We start from the raw sequence: 19,573 nt of genomic DNA, 5'->3' as shown, positions 1-19,573 counted from the left end.
GTGTAATTATTTTGAAAAAAATGAATAAAATATGAGACCTATATGGAAAAAATTAATTTTTTAACAGTAGATCTCATTCTTTTTCAAAGTGATGACGCCGTATTTACATACTTCATAGTTATATATAGAATTACTCTTTCCAGTCCCTTAATTGGTAGCAAAACACCTAGCTATATATACTCTCACTACAAGATCTTATTAATGTACACAGCGAATATATCAACGTTAATATTTTTAAGTTAGAGCATGCTTGGATGCTTAAAGTATCTCAAACTTTTATGAATCATATAGTTAATTAATAGTTTGAATGAAGATATTTTATTAGATTTTGAGAAATCTAACTTTGATTACTATTAATCCAAATCATAACTTAGGTCTAAAATTTTTTTTGTAAGTTTTTTTTAAGTATATATATTTAGCATTTTCCATATATTAATATACCGGAGTTGTGACATAGAGTATATTTTGTTGATTACATGAAGAGTTAAAGGCTGGTTTGGGGCCTTAGATAAGACATAAAATTTTTATCTGATTTCATTTCATCTCATCCCATTTTATTTCCAAACATAATTCAAATACAAAATTTTCAAACTAATCATTACAATTTTTTCAAACTAATCATTACAAAATTTTCAAACTTTCAAATAAAAAAAAAAAATTCAACTTTTTCAAATATCCAAACAAAAATAATATTATAAAATTATATTTACAATATTTTAACTTTTATCATATTTTTTATTCAATTTTTTCTTTCTCATTTTTTAAAATTTAAAAAATATTTAACTCAAACTATCTCATTATTATTTACAAACTATCTTAATATTATTTAAAAAATTCTCATCTTATTTCATTCCCCAAATCAGCCGGGAGAAGGCTGGTTGTACATATATGAGGTGCAAATGGAACGTTTTTTGTATTGTTTTGGGTTTTGCTCATGCTGTGATCAATAGCAAAAGGGTACTGTTTATTCAAACTGTCTATCGTACGAGGGTGTAGCTCCCACCATACATATCGTGAGCTAGTTTTGATATGAGAGTCCTTAAAAATGAAAACATAGGACTTGTTTAGGAGGTAAGTAAAATTATGTAAATAATAGTGAAATATTTTGTAAATAATAGTAAATAATTTGAATTAAAATGTTTTGTTGAGGTTGAAAAATGAGAGAGAAAAAGTTGAATAAAAATAATATAAAATTAAAAATATTATTATAATATAATATTTTAATTATATTATTTTTGCTTTGAAACTGACGCAGGACAAGATAACGATTTTTCTGTAGGTAATTCATGAGGAAGAGAATTGCCCAAGAAACAAATTGAGAGAAACACCTCTAATGTTCAATTTAAAATTATCAATTCCAAAATTGTCAAAAATTAGCTCACAAGTCCGGCTGTAATAGCTAAAAATCGTCCTTATTATAAATTTATTAAAAATAGCAAAATCTCAATAATCATACTAAAATTAAATACATGATAAAATAAGTAATCTACAAAAAATCTGACTCAAAACGAATTCAGAATTACTTCATAAACAATAAATGAAATATTACTATAAAAAGCAAAAAATAACTAAAAATGAAGATTTGAAAGGAAAAATAGTGGATTTTGGCCTAAAAAGATATGCACACCGAGCAAAACTGGGTGATATTCATAGCTAAAGTTATGTTCAAAATACCAAAATGCAGCCAAAATTGTCCTAATTATGGAAAGATCATGGTTTTCTATCATCTTTGCGTTTACCTGCCAACTCAAGATATCGTAGCACCATCAACATGCTATCTAACAAATAAGTATCATTTGACTTGAATCCTCCAATATCAAAAACTTTAAAAAAAATTATATTATTTTTTATGTTTTGTGTTGGAAATTTAGATCTTTCAAATTTACCCCATTTGCAAGAATAACAAGAAAAATAGAGAAATAATAACAATACAAGAAATTTACGTGAAAACTCTAAAATAGGAGAAAAAACTACCAAACTCATAGAAGAAAATTCACTATGTGAAAAATTGTTACAATTACACAATTTTTCTCATCACCCCAAACACACCCACAAAGCTACCCCACTAGTACAACTTTAATTTTACACATTTTTTCCTTTTACAAAAGGCTAATAGAGAAATTTAATTAAAGTCAAAAGTTATTTGATAAGCTTGTAACTGGTGCATTTAACCATGAGGCTAAACCTCATTTTTATAAACTTGAGAATTTGCTCCTCCATCACTTACCACCCATGTGGGACTTAAGTTAAAGGAACAAAATAGTCAACAATCTCCACCTTGCGACTTTGACTGGTCCCACAGTCAAGCTCCACCTCAATGAAGATCTTCATAACTTCTACTTCATGTTTCACCATAAAAGTATATACATTCAGAATAAACCAATTTCAAGCATTTGATTTCGGCCCATGTCGAAAACAACTTTGCTAAAAATTATGGTATAACTTCCACGTTTGACTCTCCTGGAAGTTCATCAGTTATCGACAGGAATTTCCACCACACACCCTGCATCAATGTCAAACCAGTGCCTGTGTGTAAATTTGTGGACCCGCTAACATTAACACATCCTCTATCGTTGTAACTTTAGGAATTAGCCACATGTCATGAGAATAATACATGTCTCTTTTTTCATAGAGAGAGACACAACATTAGCATCAATACTAGTATATCCATTTACTAACTTGGAGCCACGTGCCGAATTCGCTCCTTGTACTAGCCGTTTCACCAGTCGCTAGTATCACTGCTGACTTCAGGGGTTGATCTGTCCTTCAACGCTTTGTGTAAACCAATTTCTCCACCTAAAATCTGATAGGATTTAAAACCCTACTTCCTGACATTGATTTGATGAATTTACTGTAGAAATGAATAGTACCTCACTAAGTCAGTTCTCAGGAAAGATTGAAGGGGTAAAATAGACACACTTAAAATTTTCAATCTCCTAGATAGAACCTCCTTAGACTGTAAGTATCCACACTACCACACTAAAACTCCACCCTGCAAAAAGAACCTAGTGGCTCTAATACCAATTGTTAGGAATTTGGATCTCCCAAATTCACCCCTCTAAGATCTACCATTTGCAGGAATAACAAAAAAAATAGAGAAATAATAACAACACAAGAAATTTATGTAGAAACTCCAAAACAGGAGAAAAAACCATCAGACCTAAAGAAGAAAATTCACTATGTAAAAAATTGTTACAATCACACAATTTTTCTTCTCATTCCAAACACATCCACAAAGCTACACTATTAGTAAACCTTTAACTTTACACCTCTTTCCCTTTTACGAAAGGCTAATAGAGGAATTTAATTAAAGTCAAAAGTTACTAAATAAGCTTTCAACTAGTGCACTTAACCATGAGACTAAACCTCATTTTTATAGATTTGAGGATTTGCTTCTCCTTTACTTCTCACCCATGTGTGACTTAAGTTAAAGGAGCAAAATAGTCAACATTTTATTTTAAAATTTGAAAAAATTGTAATGATTAGATAATAATTAAATGAAAAAAATTGAAAAGTATTTATATTTAAGTGATATTTAGAAAGTAAATTATAAAAAGTTTTAAAATAAGATCATCTCACTTCCCCAAAACTAATTTCGATGAACATAAACTGCATGCATGACAAAACAACATTAATTAATCTGTTATTAGAGAAACTGAAGACAAATTGCAGGACGTTTTCCATATCGTGCTAATTATTAAGGAATAAATCAATTGAATATTTGACTAGTTCTTATCAAAGCTGATCAGAGGCTAGGCCACTTCTATCATTGAATGAGATCGAACCCTTTTGTACCTTTGTGGCTTAGTTACTGTCAAAGTTTCGACAGCTGGAAAATGAGAAATAATCTGAAAAGATACCATAAGAGTGAATTTATAAATTCATCACGTGGCTTGATGTGTGCTTAAATTAAATTAAAAAATTATTTTTACAATAAAATAAAATCTAGTATATCACATGAAATACGTGATCGAGTTTGTAATTATTAGCTTGTTTTTGTGAGAACTTTTTGTGTACTAAGCAATTCTTAAAAAAAAAAAAAAAACACATTTATAACCATAGGAAGTTGAAGAGGCATTAGCCGCAGAGTTAGCCAAGATTCAGGGCCGAGACAACGTACAGTAAAGAATTGCATGCAAATCAAAGACTTTTTGCTCCCAGGATTACAATATTTATGGAACAATTGCCATGCATGGTCAATGTCCATACCAAAAACAATCAACCAAGGTATATTATTAGACAGGCTAAATCTAGGAAAGTTTTCAATCAAGTATTATTAATTATGCCTAGCTAGCTAAAAGTCTTTGCTATTGGGGCAAGGTGGCCAGGGTCTTGAAATTGAACGTTGAATGTGAGATGCATGTTATTTCTGTCCTGTTATGGGACATGCGCGCGCGCACGTGTCAGAAAGAAACTGTCATGACTCATGAGTACACAGAAAGGGGAAAAAAAGTCTTTACAAAATCATTATCCAAAATACTGAAATAGTAGAAATCTTACGAGGCCAATATATTTCAGATTTTAAAATATTCAAAAAATTGAAAATTCGAATCTTAATTAAGGAGTGTTATGTCGTAATTTCTCATTATTGTTTGGTTATAAATCAGATGTTTATATTCATATATAGCATAAAAGTTTTGTATTTAATAAAAGAAAAGGCCTAACTACCCCGCGCGACTCCATAACTCTCAGGAATGGCCAATGGGTATTAAAAAAACAGTGACAAAAAAAGCCAATTAAGTGACAAAGATATATACAAGGTTAGGAGCTTGACATGATTAAGCTTGGCCTACGAACGTCGACGTCGGAATACGCCAAGAGCTTGAGCTCAACGATCGATCGATCTCCAAAAGCAGTACAGTGCTTGACATCAGCCCAGATCAGCATGAGTCTGACCACAGCTTTCAGCCAGGAGAGAGGGTGGGTGGGATGATATGCAGGGTGACGATGAGCATGACCATGCTTGGAGGCACAAATTAAGGGGGTTCAGCTATAAAGCAAGACGCTTTAAATAAAGTTTCGATCGAACCTTTCTTGTCAACCATGTCAACCTGATAAAGCGGAACTAAGTGAATTAGTTTTCAAAAGGTTAGCCAAATTCCAAAATGATAAACAGTCAATTTAGATGCGAATCAACCAACTTTAGTCTTTTGCCCCGCGGATCACTATTTTTTGTTTTGTTTTTTAGTTCTTTTAAATGTCATGGCTAATCGCAATTCATGATCAATGAAAGTAGCATGTGGATCAATAGTTGGGATACTCCATTGCCAGGGTTGATTGATAGAGACGTACAAATAATGATTCACCAATTGAATAGGACTTGGTGTAAAATATCGATTCACACCGACGAAATTCGATTTTAAAATGAGTGTGTTGCTGAAGATAGTAGTCCACAAGTTAAACAACAAATATATCAGTGTCTTCTTCACTTGTGTTCGATTTGGACTGTTGAGACATGTTAGCTGCCATTGCTGATAGCTCGCTCTGCCGCCCCTCCATCAATGTTCAGCTTCGTTTCTTTCTCCCTATAGTCTCTTTATTCGCCACCCATTGTAACAGCCATCGCCTCATCTCTGTCATGACCAGACCCGCTGAAGGTGAGGCAGTTAACAGCCCCATTTTTCGTGTAATGTTGGCATGATTTCTAATGAGTACTTTGTCATCCATTGTGATTTTCGTTAACATCCACTATGATTTGCCTTTATCCAAATACAAAAGGAAAAAATGTATATGAAAATTTAAGAAACTTTCAAGACAAGTGCATTGCATCTTCGTAAAGTTAGGTTCTAGCCAATCCTTGTTCAAGGCATTAGTTGTTTGGGGTCTATTTTGTTTGCCAGGATTTGGGACTTGGACAGAACTTAATGATATTAATGTGCGCTTGATGACAAGGGTGTATGGTTAGTGCATAATTTTCTTTGGGTTTCATCTCTTATATGCTGACGATGACATAGGGTTCAGAAAACACAGGTTGGATGTGCTCCATCGATTTTGGAGAGAAACACAAGCTGCGGGATGCTAGCTCGATTAATTGGAGAGAAACATGTTCTATCCCCTGCAATATCGTGTTCAGCTCGTAAAACAATGGGAGCATGCGATCATATTTTGTTTGAAGTTAAATTCTCATAAATATTCTATAATAGAAATGCTACTTCGGCAAAGAATACTGTAAAAAAAAACAAAAAACTATGAATTGATATGATTTGATTTAATATATAATTAAATCTATTTTATTAAAAAAATAAAAACTTTACAATATAATACGTCATATCAAATCAATTCTATTTATAAAAATATATATATATTTTTTATTATTCTCTTGATAAGCATCGCATTTCTCTATCGGTTACTAACCTAATGTTCTATGGTGAAATGTATATTTAACAGAAACCATGTCTATGTCAATGGAGAAATGTTAAAGGTGAGTTGAAGCTGGCCGAGACTTAGGTCAAGGAATCTTTAATAGGCATGGACCCCATGGCGAAGAAAATGTTGGTCGATGATGTTACCCCAATGTTGTTGTATGAATCCAACCCATTCAAAATAAAGAAAGAAGGCCGGTGACAAATGATAATTTGGAGTCGAGTTTAACGCGCAAAATTATGACTAATGGTCAATGTAAAATGATTTGATCTTAGGTATTCACCCAGAGCTTACTTTTTATCTTATTTCATTACTTCCATTAAAAAAATATATATATCTTATTTCATTACTATCTTTTCCTAATTACAAAAAGTCCTGATACTTTACTTTAACTTAAAATTAAGTTTAAATGGCAAAGTTTGAAATCATCCTCTTATAATGAAAAGAGAAAATGGAATTTAGATCCACATTGATTGGGAGGCATATGTAGCTAGCTTTCCATTCTATCCCCTCTATTTTTTTTTTTCCAAATATTTTTTAAATCCCTTAAATATTAAAAAAAAAATCAAAAACTCATTAAAAATTACTTTCTTAACCATTAAGTATAAAAATTACTTCTTTTGAGTGTGGATGGGTGAGGGGCCGAGGGTAAGAGATAGGTTTAATGGCAGATTTTGAGATAGATGACTCTCATATGGTAAACTTGAGGTATTTTAATAGTTGTGTTTCAAAAAATAAAAATAAATAAATTGATAAGTGAAATAATCAAAACAACCCATAATTTTATATTGAATGGATACTATTCATAATTAATAAATCTTACAATCTGATGATATTTGCCTCTTCTCTCGTATAAGAAGTGGATTGAACATTAATTAAAAGATGAAAAATATAACTACATAGGCAAAGTAATCATGAATAATGCTACTCATCATCCATTTTATCATAATTCTCTCATCATTCAATTATATGATATTAAATTATTGGAGATTTTTTATTACATTTTACTTGTAAGCCTATCATTTAATGTCACATTAAGAAATGTCGAGAGTATAATGATAAAAATGATGATAAATAAATTTTTTCCAAAACAATATCTAACAATTAAAACTAATCGTTTGTTTTCACAATACATCTCATCTGATCGTATCTAATCATTACAACTTTTTTAAATTTTCATACAAAATAAAATAAAAAATTTTAAATTTTAAAATTTTAAAATAATAATAATAATTATTAAAAATATATTTTTTAATTTTTAATTTTTATCATAATTCATTTCATTTATCAAAATAAACGAGACAGCATCCTTTCAACTGATACGTTAAGAGTTTTTCCTTGCAAAAGTCTATCAGCCCAAAAGCGTCACTTCTCGGGGTTAACCACGTTCTTGGAAATAATAGACCAGACCAAATTTCAAAATGCACAAAATATGGGCCAAGTCCATGGGATTTGGGCTGGTTCAATGATTAAAAGACATATTTTTGCAAATAAAACTGTGTTTTTTTTTTTTTTTTTTTGGTTGCATTTACCAAATTCCTATATTCTTAAAAAAAAAAAAAAAAAAACTGTCGAAGCTATAATTAACATAACGAACTAACTTTAGGAAAGATAAGATTTTTGTGCGGACGATCAACCAATTACGTACTCACAATTCACAAATAATAAGTTACACCCACCATCCCAGTGGTTAGACCTAATGAATTCTTAACAATTTATTATTACTTGATGTGTAACTTAGCATTGAGATCAAACTCTTAAACGTTGGCTCAAGTAGTATGAAATTTAGTTTTTGAAAATGCTTGGGTTTTTGATAATGGGTCTCGAGCATTTCTCCTAATACTTTATATATATATATATATATATTTCTAATTTAGTGATTAAGTAAGTATTTTTTTTATTAATATTGTGAATTTTATTTTTTATTTTTAAAATATTTAAAAATATTTTAAAACACATGAAAAAAAAAAAAAATTACACGTGTCAAGACTCAAATTTAAATTCCGAGTCGGTGGCTGTAAAGCCACTCTTTCATCTTAAAAGGAATGCAACAATTTTGAGGGATCACATACTCATGTCTTATCGGAAAATAGTTTACGGGTGATGGAAGCACTGCATGTGCTTTAAAATTTAACTGGGTAAAAGATATGTTGCATTTATGTTGTCTTTAAAACTTCTTGGTCATTAAAAAAAATATCAGTAAGATTGAGAGTACTAATTTAGTTGTATTAAACTGACAAGTCTTATAATTAGTAATAATCTCTAAAAGACCCCAACTTATTCTCTCCATGGCCACTAGTAAAAGTGTAATTGGTCTAGTTTGATTCGGTTATGGACAAACTTTAGAACTGAATTGGTATACATTAATGTTGAAAATTTAATAATCAATACGGATCAGTTTATCATTAAAATCGAAACTTTCAGTTTTTATGGTTTCGGTCTAATCTGATCCAGTCTAATTTTTTCTGTTTATTATTCACATGCGTGACAGTACATAAGTTTAGTATTATAATTTTTTCAACAATAAACTTAATTGTTAGAATTTAGTATTTATTATTAATAGTTATTAATTCACTAATGTCTTATTATACCAATATAGTATAAGTAGTGTTCAACCTATAAGTGAGATTAATATATTTGAATAATAAGATTAAAATAATATAATTAATGTCTAATTATACTAATATATTATAAATAGTGTCTTATTTATATTAAATGCTATATTAATTTTATGTTATAAAATTAATAGACTTGAATAATATACATTTTAGCATATGATATAATATATTATATATATACTAGTCCAATACAGTTCAAACCGGGTTTTAAAATATGAAAATCGAAACTAAACCGATTTAGAACTGGTTTCAATTCTTAAAAGCTAATACCAAATCAGATCGAATCATCGGTTCAACCGGTTTTTTAGCCCGCCTAGCCACAAAAGACAGAAACCCAAAATTCTAATAATAATTTGAACAATAGGAAGTGACAGCAAAAAAGATACCTTCCTGCCAAATAATAAAATGTGGATGGATAGCTTGTCCTTATTAGTTATACTATCCATCTTGTGAACATTTATTCTAGCATTTGGCTAAAAGACGAAAAATAAAACACAAATCCTTTGTAGCCGATGGCCTTGTTTATAATTGTACATTAATGATATACAGATGATGTTTAATCAAATGATTAAGCAATGACAACCCAAAAAAGTACTGCACAAAACAAGAGGTTGATTGGGAGATTGGAATGGGTCCCTTCAACGCCTTCAACGCTAGAGCAATCTTCCCCCTTGCCCACACGCAAACAAAAGATAAACACACCGTCCGAAATATGGAGGCACCATCCCACCTTTGCATTCCAAGAGCTCCCCCAAGTAATTCTCATAGACGGGACAAAACCAAAACATGGCAAAGACGTTTCAAACCCACAACATTAAGATGGCGTTTGATCAGAGTCAAATACTACCATTTTTCCTATTTCTTCATTTTCCTCTTGAAAATTCTCCGCAAATGATATTAGCAGCAACCATTTTAGACCAGTAGTACTTGACTCCTGCCCGTGACTTGAAGGGGGCACCAATTTGTTCAAAATCTCTCTCTGAATTGTGCTCAATATTGTAACTCAACTGCGTCATTAGCTCCTTTTGGAGAGACCTGTGAATCAAAGACATACCTCCGTCTCTAAATTGTTCAAAATGGATGTCACTTGACCCATGGAAGGCCTGCTCTTCCTTGAGTTACCAACACAAGTTGAAGCAACTTTAGCCAGTCTAACAAGAGATTTTATATCGGAAGGAATTACTAGTCTTGGGTCCAAAAGTTCATAAAACCTCTTGTCCTTGATCAATGGCAATGCCCACTTAACAAGTAGCATTTCTTCACTTCCTCTCCCACTCAGAAGTTCTAGCAGAACCACCCCAAAACCATAAACATCACTCTCCTTGCAAGCACCACCTCCTCTGTCACCCAAGTACTCATCATCCACATACCCTTCAAGGCCTTTCTCCCCAGAGGGTGCCAAAAAAGATAGCCCATAATCACAAACTCTAGCACAAAATTTCACATCAATCAAAATATTTGAGGCCTTGATACAACCATGGACTATATTCGGTGCGATGCCTTCGTGCAGATATTCGAGTCCCCGAGCAGCCCCGGCAGCAATTCTCAAACGGTCGCCCCAATCCAACAGAGACGCCCCATCTGGGTTTTGATGTAAATAGAAATCCAAACTCGCCATGCCAACAAACTCCATTAATATAATTCTCTCACCAGGAGCTTCCGAAAAGCCTATAATCGGCACTACATGGGGGTGTTGGGCAAAAGAAAGTGATTTGATCACCTTTGAAAACCCAAATCCCGCATTGCTCAGAACGAGCCGTGGATGAATCCGCTTAATGGCAACTAGTTCTTCTTGCTCAAGTATGGCTGCATATACAGTTCCTAGGCGGCCCCGGCCGATAATTCTGTTGTGGTTGAAGCCATCAGTGGCAGTATCAATATCCGTCAATGAGTATGCACGAGCACAAGGCTTGATGGAAAGTGGTTCTTCGGATTCAGCAGATCTCTTCTTGCAAATAAAGTAGAGAACAATACCAAGAACGATGAGAGAGATGGATAGGCAAACCATGACAACGTAATAAGCAATATGCTGGATTGGATTCATCTTCGTTCTGTTTGCAGAGTTTGACTAGGTAGAGAGCTTTAAATATGAAAAGAGGAAAGGGGTTGGCTGGTCAATATGACGGTGTTTGAATCGGCTTATATACATGGGATTCAAAGTTGGTAAGGAACATGATCGCCAATCAATGACAGATATGATGGGGAAGAAAATAGAGGGTATCGGTTTGAATATTGCGGGGTTAGATGGGTGAGAAAGTTGGAAACTTTCCATGGTTTTTAGTTGTGTAGAGTTTGTTCACGGTTGGCCGCCTCCTTAATGAAACATGACGTATGCTTAGGTCGCTCTTGTTTTGGGATTGGGCTTCTGATTTTTCTACGTAAGAGAGAAGTTTTACAGGTCAGGAATTGAAACCATATTATATCTCAACTTGATTAGGAAGTAGGTGTGATTGCTATTCGTCCTTCCACACTCGAGGCCGCATGCATTTCCTACTACATGTGTCTTGTGTGGCACAAATAAACCATGAAAAGGACTAATCCAGTGGAAGTTATAGCACATGAGGCGTAGTTTTGTGTTGGGTGCCATGGTTTTGAATCTCTCTTAACCTCAAAAGTTAGCTCAAGAGGTCACACTTATAAACTGACCACCAACCCCTTCTACAATTAGCTGTAAATAAACTAATTTGTTCGATAGCTCGTTCGATATTCGTTTAGTTAAACTCAAATCAAACTGAACTGGTGGGAAAAAAAAATAATAAAATAAAAAAACGTTCATGAAAGCAGATACCCAGTCGATTTGTAAATGACACATACCCGACAAAACTCGACTCAACTAAGGCTCATTAAGGCCAGCTCGTTTATATTTGAGTCGACTCGTTAGCTCGACTCAATTAAAAATTATTCATATATTGATAAATATATATATACACCTATGTATATATATGTATTAGTTAATAATATAAGTATACCACTTTTATAATTAAATATATAATATGTAATCTAATTACTTATGTTTATATATTGAATATACTTTATAGGTATATTTTATAATTATATGAAAACCATATATAAAATAGATATATACTATCATATTAAGTGTATGTATTAATAATATATATAGGCATATAATATATTGCTATTTTGGATAAATATCAATTAGTTAAATATTAATTATTTATAAATTTTTGAAAATTTTAGAATTCAATAGAGGTTTTACTTATTATTTGCATAAATTCAATATTAGATTTTTTATTTTTTTAATTAATTAATTATTAATTATTAATTATTAATTATTAATTATTATTCTAAACATAAAAAAAATAAAGAATTCGAACTCGAGCTTTGCTCAACTTGAACTCGTTTGTGGGATGAATTCAAGCTCGAGCTCGAGTTGAAAGTTTAGCTTATCGAGTCGAACTCGAACAAAAAATAAAAAAAATAGTATTTTGAGTCGAGCCGAACTCGATAAGCCAAAGACCGATTTGGCTCGGCTCGATTACAGCCCTATCTACAATCGATATGGAACAATCTCAACAATCTCCCCCTTACATATCGGGCCCTAAGTTAGAGTAGTGATAACTCGTTTCTTCTACAAACTATTAAATTTGAGACTATTGATAAATTTAGACTCTGATACCAGTATTAGATGGTCTGGACCCTTTTTTAACCTCAAAAGTTAATTCAAAATATGGAGTTTTTTCTCATATTTATAAAATAACCACCAATCTTTTCAACAATCGATCTGGAACAACCCAACAATCTCCCCTCACATGACTGGAAATAAGGAATATTGATACATCCTTTTAACATTTTAGTTAGAGCCACCAACATACGTAGTTTTGGAGCGCACCTGCAAATAGCTGAAACAGATAACTTTATTGGGCCCATCAAAATTTGTTGCAGGGTCAAATGGTCCCATCTCGTTTTCGTTAGAAATTAAATCAAACGAGTACTTGTACGCGGTAGCGTCCGATCGCTCCAACGTCTTAAAACTCTACAGCACTAAACTTAACCGACCAAAATGGCTGTGTGAAGTGAATGACAATTTGAGAAAACACGTTTTCAAATTGTCCGATTTCAAGACTTCTAGTGAAAGATATATATATAGAGTGATCCATTTTTTATTTTATGATTTTCTATTTTTCAACATTTTATACTAACGTGACCGTTTAAAAGCTGACTGTATATGAATATGACAAGTATTCTCTTCTGATTGGTTATGAAATGATAGTTGTATGTTAAACTTAATGAAGCTTGAAAGAATGGATCTTTTCAAATAGGCACTAAGCCCCAAGGATTTGTTTAAAAAATTTTAAATTATAAGTACTAGTTTGGAAAAACAAAAAAGTCAAATTCCCAAACACATGAACATAGTTTTTTAAGCTTGTCAGAATCATGCAAAAATCCATATAATTATCTCCATTACCCATTATACGTGGCGCACCACTAGAAGAAACTGACAATAGCATGTACGTGAACAAGAAACTGCTATAAATATAAAGAAATTACGTAAAGTAAATTTATAAATTGATGTGATTTTATAGAATTTATTAGATTTATTTTATAATAAAAATAATTTTATAATATAATATATTATATCCATTTATAAATTTATTTTTATATAATATCTTTATTATTAAGTACAACTTTTTTTTTAAAAGAACATTAAAATTGTCCTATGGGGCCGAATTATTAAGTCTTGAATATCTCGGAAACCCACAACTACAAGTACAGCTGTCCATCTAACCCTATGCCCAGCGTGGGCTCATGCTCTGCATATTTTGATGGGCTCATCTTTCCAGATAAACATCGAAATGTAGACTTATCCGCTGGATAGTCCGACAAAAGTGGATTTCAAGTTCGAAACTTGATAAGGTCAAACTCAAACAGCCCATTTCCCAGTGAGGAAGTAAAAGCAGAAAAAGGATGAAATTAAACGGGAGGATAACACTGTCATGTAACTGAGAATTACTAGATTCACAAATAGATTTAAATTTATAAACTGTCATTGGTTTGAGTGACATGTCATATCTATTTTACAATTAAAAAAAAAAAAGTTTACAATATAACGTAATGTATTTACATCAATTTATATGAGTCTACTATTACAGTATGTTTATGTGAATGAAGTTTTTATGTATGTAGTTCCCATCTACTACCCTTAAGTCACCTTCTCTCTCTTTTCTATTTTGAATGGGATTTTGGGATTGATTTGGTTGAATTTAAGTTTAAAAGAATTGAATGACATGTCGCATTACTTGAAAGAGAAAAGTTTAAAGTCCTTATATTATAATTTCAAGAGTGCGAGATATGAGCCGTCTATCCTGTTAAGACATATTTATCTGAGACATCACTGGCTGCCACTCTCATTTAGTGTACAAGGCAACCCCCCGTTGGACCCAACAACAACATAATTGAGTGTCTAAGAAATATGTAAGTGAAGAATAATCAACAAAGCAAACAAATGCCACATTATTCTTAGCCAAATATCTCTGATGAAGGATTATCTAAGGAGATCCAGAATCTCATACCTTTCTTCTACGGAGGCGACTCGTCAAAGTCACAATTCTTTTAAGCATTCATGAATTTAGTTGGAACGAAGACGGAACGAAAGTGTGCATTAATTGGGTATATAGAGTTTGAAAGCGAAAGTACATAACTTTTAATGGCGAATTGCATAACTCCTGCCCTCTTCACGGGGCTACCTATTCCTGTAGGCTGGTATCCATCCACAAGGCATCATTGCATTTGAATGGATGAAAACAAAACCCAAATTTGTATTTTATAAAGTTATGAAGAAGGCCGTCAAATTTTAACAACGTTTTTACAAGGAAGCTGCTCAACTGAGTAAATGGGGTGTGCCAAAATTGTACCTCTGGATATTAGAGCAACAACAGACGGCTCTCAGCGCAGGCTTGCAGTAGTAATTGCGCTCTTTCTAGACTAGCTTTTGCCCATCCTATCAGATTCATAAATAAGCATATTGCAGGACTTACTGACAATCATTAGACGGGATAAAAAAGAGAATAATATCTCTAATATTTTCATTGAATCCATAGCAAATACGAAGAAGTTGCATATTAGGAAATTTGATTTTTTTGACACTTGAATGTGGGTAGGACCAACCCCATATTACCAATGAGATGTCCTAGTCATTTCCAATAAGTAGGATGTGTATATCTGGAGTCCTGGACTCCACAAAGTTCAGTTATAAGAGCAGCCCAAAGAGAGGGAGCTATTTCACTTAAATGGGAGGGACCCTTTCTGTATCAACCTTACTACCTTCTTAATTGAATTTGATGTATAGGCTGGCTGCCCTCCTCCCCTATGCCTCTCCCACTAAACAGTACTACAGTAGCATAAACCGCTGTGTATTCTCACAGAGAGGATAGTTAAAAGCTCTAATTAAGAAGTTAAGCACCAACACCACCGCATGACTACTTTTGAGAGACTCCCTATATATGGATCTTCTCATCATAACAGAAGTAAAAATTAGCATGATTCTTGACAATGTAGCCAAAGGTTTACATTTTCAAAATCGCCTGAGTGATGCCAGGGAGAAAGTCCACCATCAAGAAACAGTGCTAAACATCATTCTCAAGAAGAGGTGTTAATGCAAGCAGCTACGCAATCTTTGGATAAATCCATCAAGGATGTATTACTTTACACTTAAAAAAATCCACTCCCTCTTTCACTTTTGAACTCTCATGTACTTTTCCCCACGCTTTCAAGCAAACACAAAGTGGATCTAATTATGTGGAGTTAGCTTAAGAAAATGTAAAAGAAAAGAAAAGCTACCACTCCCCCCATCCATGGATATAATATATTTTGTAAACCAATAGAAGTATAAAACTTGAACCCAAGCTCTTAAGCTACACTTCCATGGTCTGAGGTATCTTCGTAGTAATAAGGAGACAATTTTCCATCTTTCTTGGGCATCTTGGACTGGTTGTCAGGACACACTTCTTGCAACATTTTCACCACCCGTCTCATGGAAGGACGATTGATTGGGAGAGGACTGGTGCAGAGAAGGCCAATGTTGAGCACCTTGCACATATCTACCTTGTAACAAGCATCAAGTTTGGGATCAAGAACGTGGTCCACGCCTTTCTGATCCAATGTGGTACAGACCCACTTTACCAAATCCTTCTCCCCAAACTCGGGGTCAACCGGGAGTTTCCCGGTGACCAACTCAAGAACCACAACGCCAAAACTGTATATGTCGCTCTTCTCGTTCACTCGAAGCGTGTATGCATATTCTGAAACAAGTTTAAGCAAAAGGGCACTTAAATTTTGAGCTCAAAACAAAGACTTTATACATTGAAACCATATCTGTTATGGAATCCAAGTAACACTAATCATAGACAGGAATTAATTAATGACAGTAACTGGAACATGAAGATGAAATTTGATCGAGATCAAGTTGAAAATGCATACAAACCAACCAAAGCCAGCTACCAGAAGTTAACGTGGCTAACCTGGTGCAATGTACCCACAGGATCCGGCAATGACTGACATGGATTTAGGTCCCTTTCCAGTGGAATCAACAACCTTAGCCACTCCAAAATCTGCCACACGAGCTCCGAAATCCCCATCCAACAAAATATTGTTCGATTTCACATCTCGGTGGACAATTGGGGGAACACAATCGTGATGCAAATAAGAAAGTCCCTCAGCCGCATCCAAAGCAATCTTGTACCTCGTTGGCCAATCCAGCAACCCTCCTTTACTACTATGCAGCAAATCACCCAAACTGCCATTAGGCATGTACTCATAAACCAATAGCTTGCAGTCCCTGGTGGTGCAGCAACACCATAGCTTTACGATGTTCTTGTGCCTAATCTTTCCCAAAGTCTCAACCTCTGCATCAAAGACATTGTCACGAACATGACCTTTCTCAACATCGACACTCTCACACTCTTTCCTAAGCCCGAGCCAAAGCTTCTTCACCGCAACAACCTCGCCACTGCTTAGCACAACCTTATACACCTTCCCGGAAGATCCACTACCAATCACACTATCTTCGTCTAGGCAATCCAATATCTCGTATTCACTAAAGCCAAGTTTATGAAACGACATTAACGTCCATTTCGACTTGTCGATTTCTCTCTTCGCCATCTTGAAGTTCCTGTACTTGAAGTAAAACCAAACCACGCCCACAACAAACACTAGCCCAGCAACGACAAAAATTGTCCGAAGCAACCAAACATAACCGCTGCTCTTAGCTTCCTCTTTGCCATCGCATAAACCCTCCAAATCTCCACACAAACCAGGATTACCCACAAAGCTATTCATATACGTTTCCTTGGAAAACAACGGGGGAAGCTCACCCGATAGTCGATTGTATGATAAATTGAGCTGATTGAGCTTCAAATTCTGTAATCCAAGCGGGATTTTCCCAGAAAATTGATTTCTTGAAAGATCAAGGTAATTAAGCACAGACAACCTCCCAATGTCCTCGGGTATCTTCCCTGTAAACTTGTTATTCGCTAGATTCAGCTCGTTAAGCTTCTTCCAAGATTTAACTCCGCTTGGAAGCTCTCCAGAAAGCTCATTGTTGTGAAGATCAAGAATCCCAAGTTGCTCAAGATTCACAATACTCCCAGGCAATGACCCGTTGAAACTATTGTTGTAACCCGAAAACTCAACCAGATTACCCAACCATCCAATCTCATCTGGTATCGGACCCGAAAACTTGTTCCTAGACAAGAGTAAACTGGAAAGATTTGCCGCACCAACAATTGTCTTCGCGATTTGGCCCGAGAAAGAGTTCCCTACGAGTTCGAGCAGAGACACGCGTGGGAGACCCCAAAAGCCAGCCGGTACTTCGCCGGAAAACCGATTGAAACCCAAACGGACACGGGTCAAACTCTGGCACTCGCCAAGACTCGCCGGGATTGGACCCGAGAAGTGGTTGTCTATCATCAAAAGCTCTTCCAGCGCCCCCTTTTGACACAAAGCAGCCGGAAGTTCGCCGGAAAACTGGTTGCTCGAAATGTCGAGCCATTTAAGTGGCGAATCCCTGCCGAGATTTTTGGGTAACTCACCGGTGAGTCCATTCCGAAATAGTCTGAGCTCGTATAAGCCCGTTGAGTTGGCAATACTCTCAGGCAAGCTTCCCTCTAATCGATTCTCGTAAAGATTGAGGCTTTCGAGAGGTAACCGACACAACTCATCCGGAATCGTCCCTGTCAACTCGTTCATCGACACGTCGAGCAACCGCAATGCAGTCAAGTTGGACATCCCGGAAGGAAACCCGCCCGACAATGAGTTATTGTAGAGCTCAATCTGGACCACGCTGCTCAGCTCAGTGAGAGACCTGGGAATCGGGCCGTGCAAAGCATTCAGCGCCAAGTCCAAATCGGCGAGTTTCTTGAGTCGACCCAGTGAGTCAGGAATCTCACCCACCAAGTTACAGTCCGTGAGCCACATCACCTCGAGATTCGTCAAGTTCCCGAGCTCCGGCGGGATCCCACCGGGGACAAATGGGTTATAAGAAAGGTTAAGCATTTTGAGAGTACTTATGTTTCCCAAGAATGCCGGAATGGTCCCGTCTAAAAGATTGTAAACCAGGGAGAGAACCTCGAGTTCTTGAAACCGCCCAAAGGTGTCTGGTATATCTCCCGAGAAATTATTGCCAGTTAAGTCTAGGTACCGGAGACTGGGTAGGTCAGCTAGGGTGTGGGGGAGCTCACCGGTAAGAAGATTCTGGGAGAGGTCGAGGTGTTGGAGACTTCGACAAGTGGACACGTCGGGAGGAAGGGTGGAGTTGATGGAGTTGTTGAAGAAGGAGATAAAAGCGAGGTTGGGGAGACGGCAGAGAAGGGAAGGGAAAGGGCCGGCAAGGTTGGTGTTGGAGAGGTCGAGAGAGTGGACGGAGTGGGAAATGGGGTCGCAAATCACCCCAGGCCAGTTGCATGGGGTGGCGTCGCGTTCGTTCCAGGCGGAGAGGGCGGAGTCCGGGTCTTCGAGGGAGTTCTTGAGGCTTTGGAGGTAAAGGCCCTCTTGGTTGAGAGAGACGGTGAGAGGCGGACCAGAAAGGAGGAAGAGAAGGAGAAGGAGAAGCATTGTTGTTAGTGGATGGGTAACAGAGAAGAAGTGAGTTTGAGTTTTCACGAGGAGAAACGGTGTGGTTGGGCGTGATATATGCGGGACAAAAGAGGAGAAAGAGAGAGTGAGGATCAGAATGTGCATTTGATTGTGCTAATGAAGGCTGTAGGAGAGAGAGTCAAGCAGAGGAAGACAGCACAGAGATGAATGTGTGCGCGTGTAAAGAGAGAGAACATTGGTAACGGTGTGATAGGGTAAAAAGTTTGAAGGTGGCTGGTTCTTCTACTTGCTCTATTTCGCATGCCTTAATTATTTTTGCTTCGTCTACGGGCAAAAATAAATGATAATATTACAACAACTATGAAATTTCCGTACATACAGATCAGGAGAGAGAGAGAGAGAGAGAGAGAGAGAGAGAGAGAGAGAGCCCAAGTGGGTACGTACGGTGGTGAATATGGAGCTACATATTGTACTTGAGTTTCAGATGCCCATTTTACTGTATTATGGGCCTCCCTAAAGAAAGAAATTTAGAGCTCACCTTT

The 19,573-nt window shown here is 35.4% G+C and overlaps 2 protein-coding genes and 2 long non-coding RNA genes across 4 annotated transcripts; 1 reads left to right on the top strand and 3 right to left on the bottom strand.

Moving 5' to 3' along the window:
- Positions 1-2,407: 2,407 nt before the first annotated feature.
- Positions 2,408-4,963, bottom strand: LOC122275652. Its single transcript, XR_006228619.1, has 2 exons — positions 4,758-4,963; positions 2,408-2,851 (listed from the first exon to the last, which is right to left on the bottom strand). It is a non-coding gene; the product is annotated as an uncharacterized LOC122275652 (long non-coding RNA).
- Positions 4,964-4,995: 32 nt separating this feature from the next.
- LOC122275651 lies at positions 4,996-6,668 on the top strand. Its single transcript, XR_006228618.1, has 3 exons — positions 4,996-5,597; positions 5,962-6,114; positions 6,388-6,668. It is a non-coding gene; the product is annotated as an uncharacterized LOC122275651 (long non-coding RNA).
- Positions 6,669-9,469: 2,801 nt separating this feature from the next.
- On the bottom strand, positions 9,470-11,354 carry LOC122275395 (putative receptor protein kinase CRINKLY4). The gene has a single exon (XM_043084428.1). The coding sequence runs from the start codon at positions 11,023-11,025 to the stop codon at positions 10,024-10,026; it is 1,002 nt and encodes a 333-aa protein (XP_042940362.1). The 5' UTR covers positions 11,026-11,354; the 3' UTR covers positions 9,470-10,023.
- A 4,237-nt stretch (positions 11,355-15,591) lies between these two features.
- Positions 15,592-19,298, bottom strand: LOC122276142 (receptor-like protein kinase HSL1). Its single transcript, XM_043085642.1, has 2 exons — positions 16,460-19,298; positions 15,592-16,240 (listed from the first exon to the last, which is right to left on the bottom strand). The coding sequence occupies exons 1-2, from the start codon at positions 19,173-19,175 to the stop codon at positions 15,849-15,851; spliced, it is 3,108 nt and encodes a 1,035-aa protein (XP_042941576.1). The 5' UTR covers positions 19,176-19,298; the 3' UTR covers positions 15,592-15,848.
- Between the last annotated feature and the right edge of the window lie 275 nt (positions 19,299-19,573).

Source organism: Carya illinoinensis, chromosome 9 (genome assembly GCF_018687715.1).
Source record: "Carya illinoinensis cultivar Pawnee chromosome 9, C.illinoinensisPawnee_v1, whole genome shotgun sequence".
Classification (NCBI taxonomy): Eukaryota; Viridiplantae; Streptophyta; class Magnoliopsida; order Fagales; family Juglandaceae; genus Carya; species Carya illinoinensis.
This window is presented reverse-complemented; position numbering and strand designations above follow the sequence as displayed.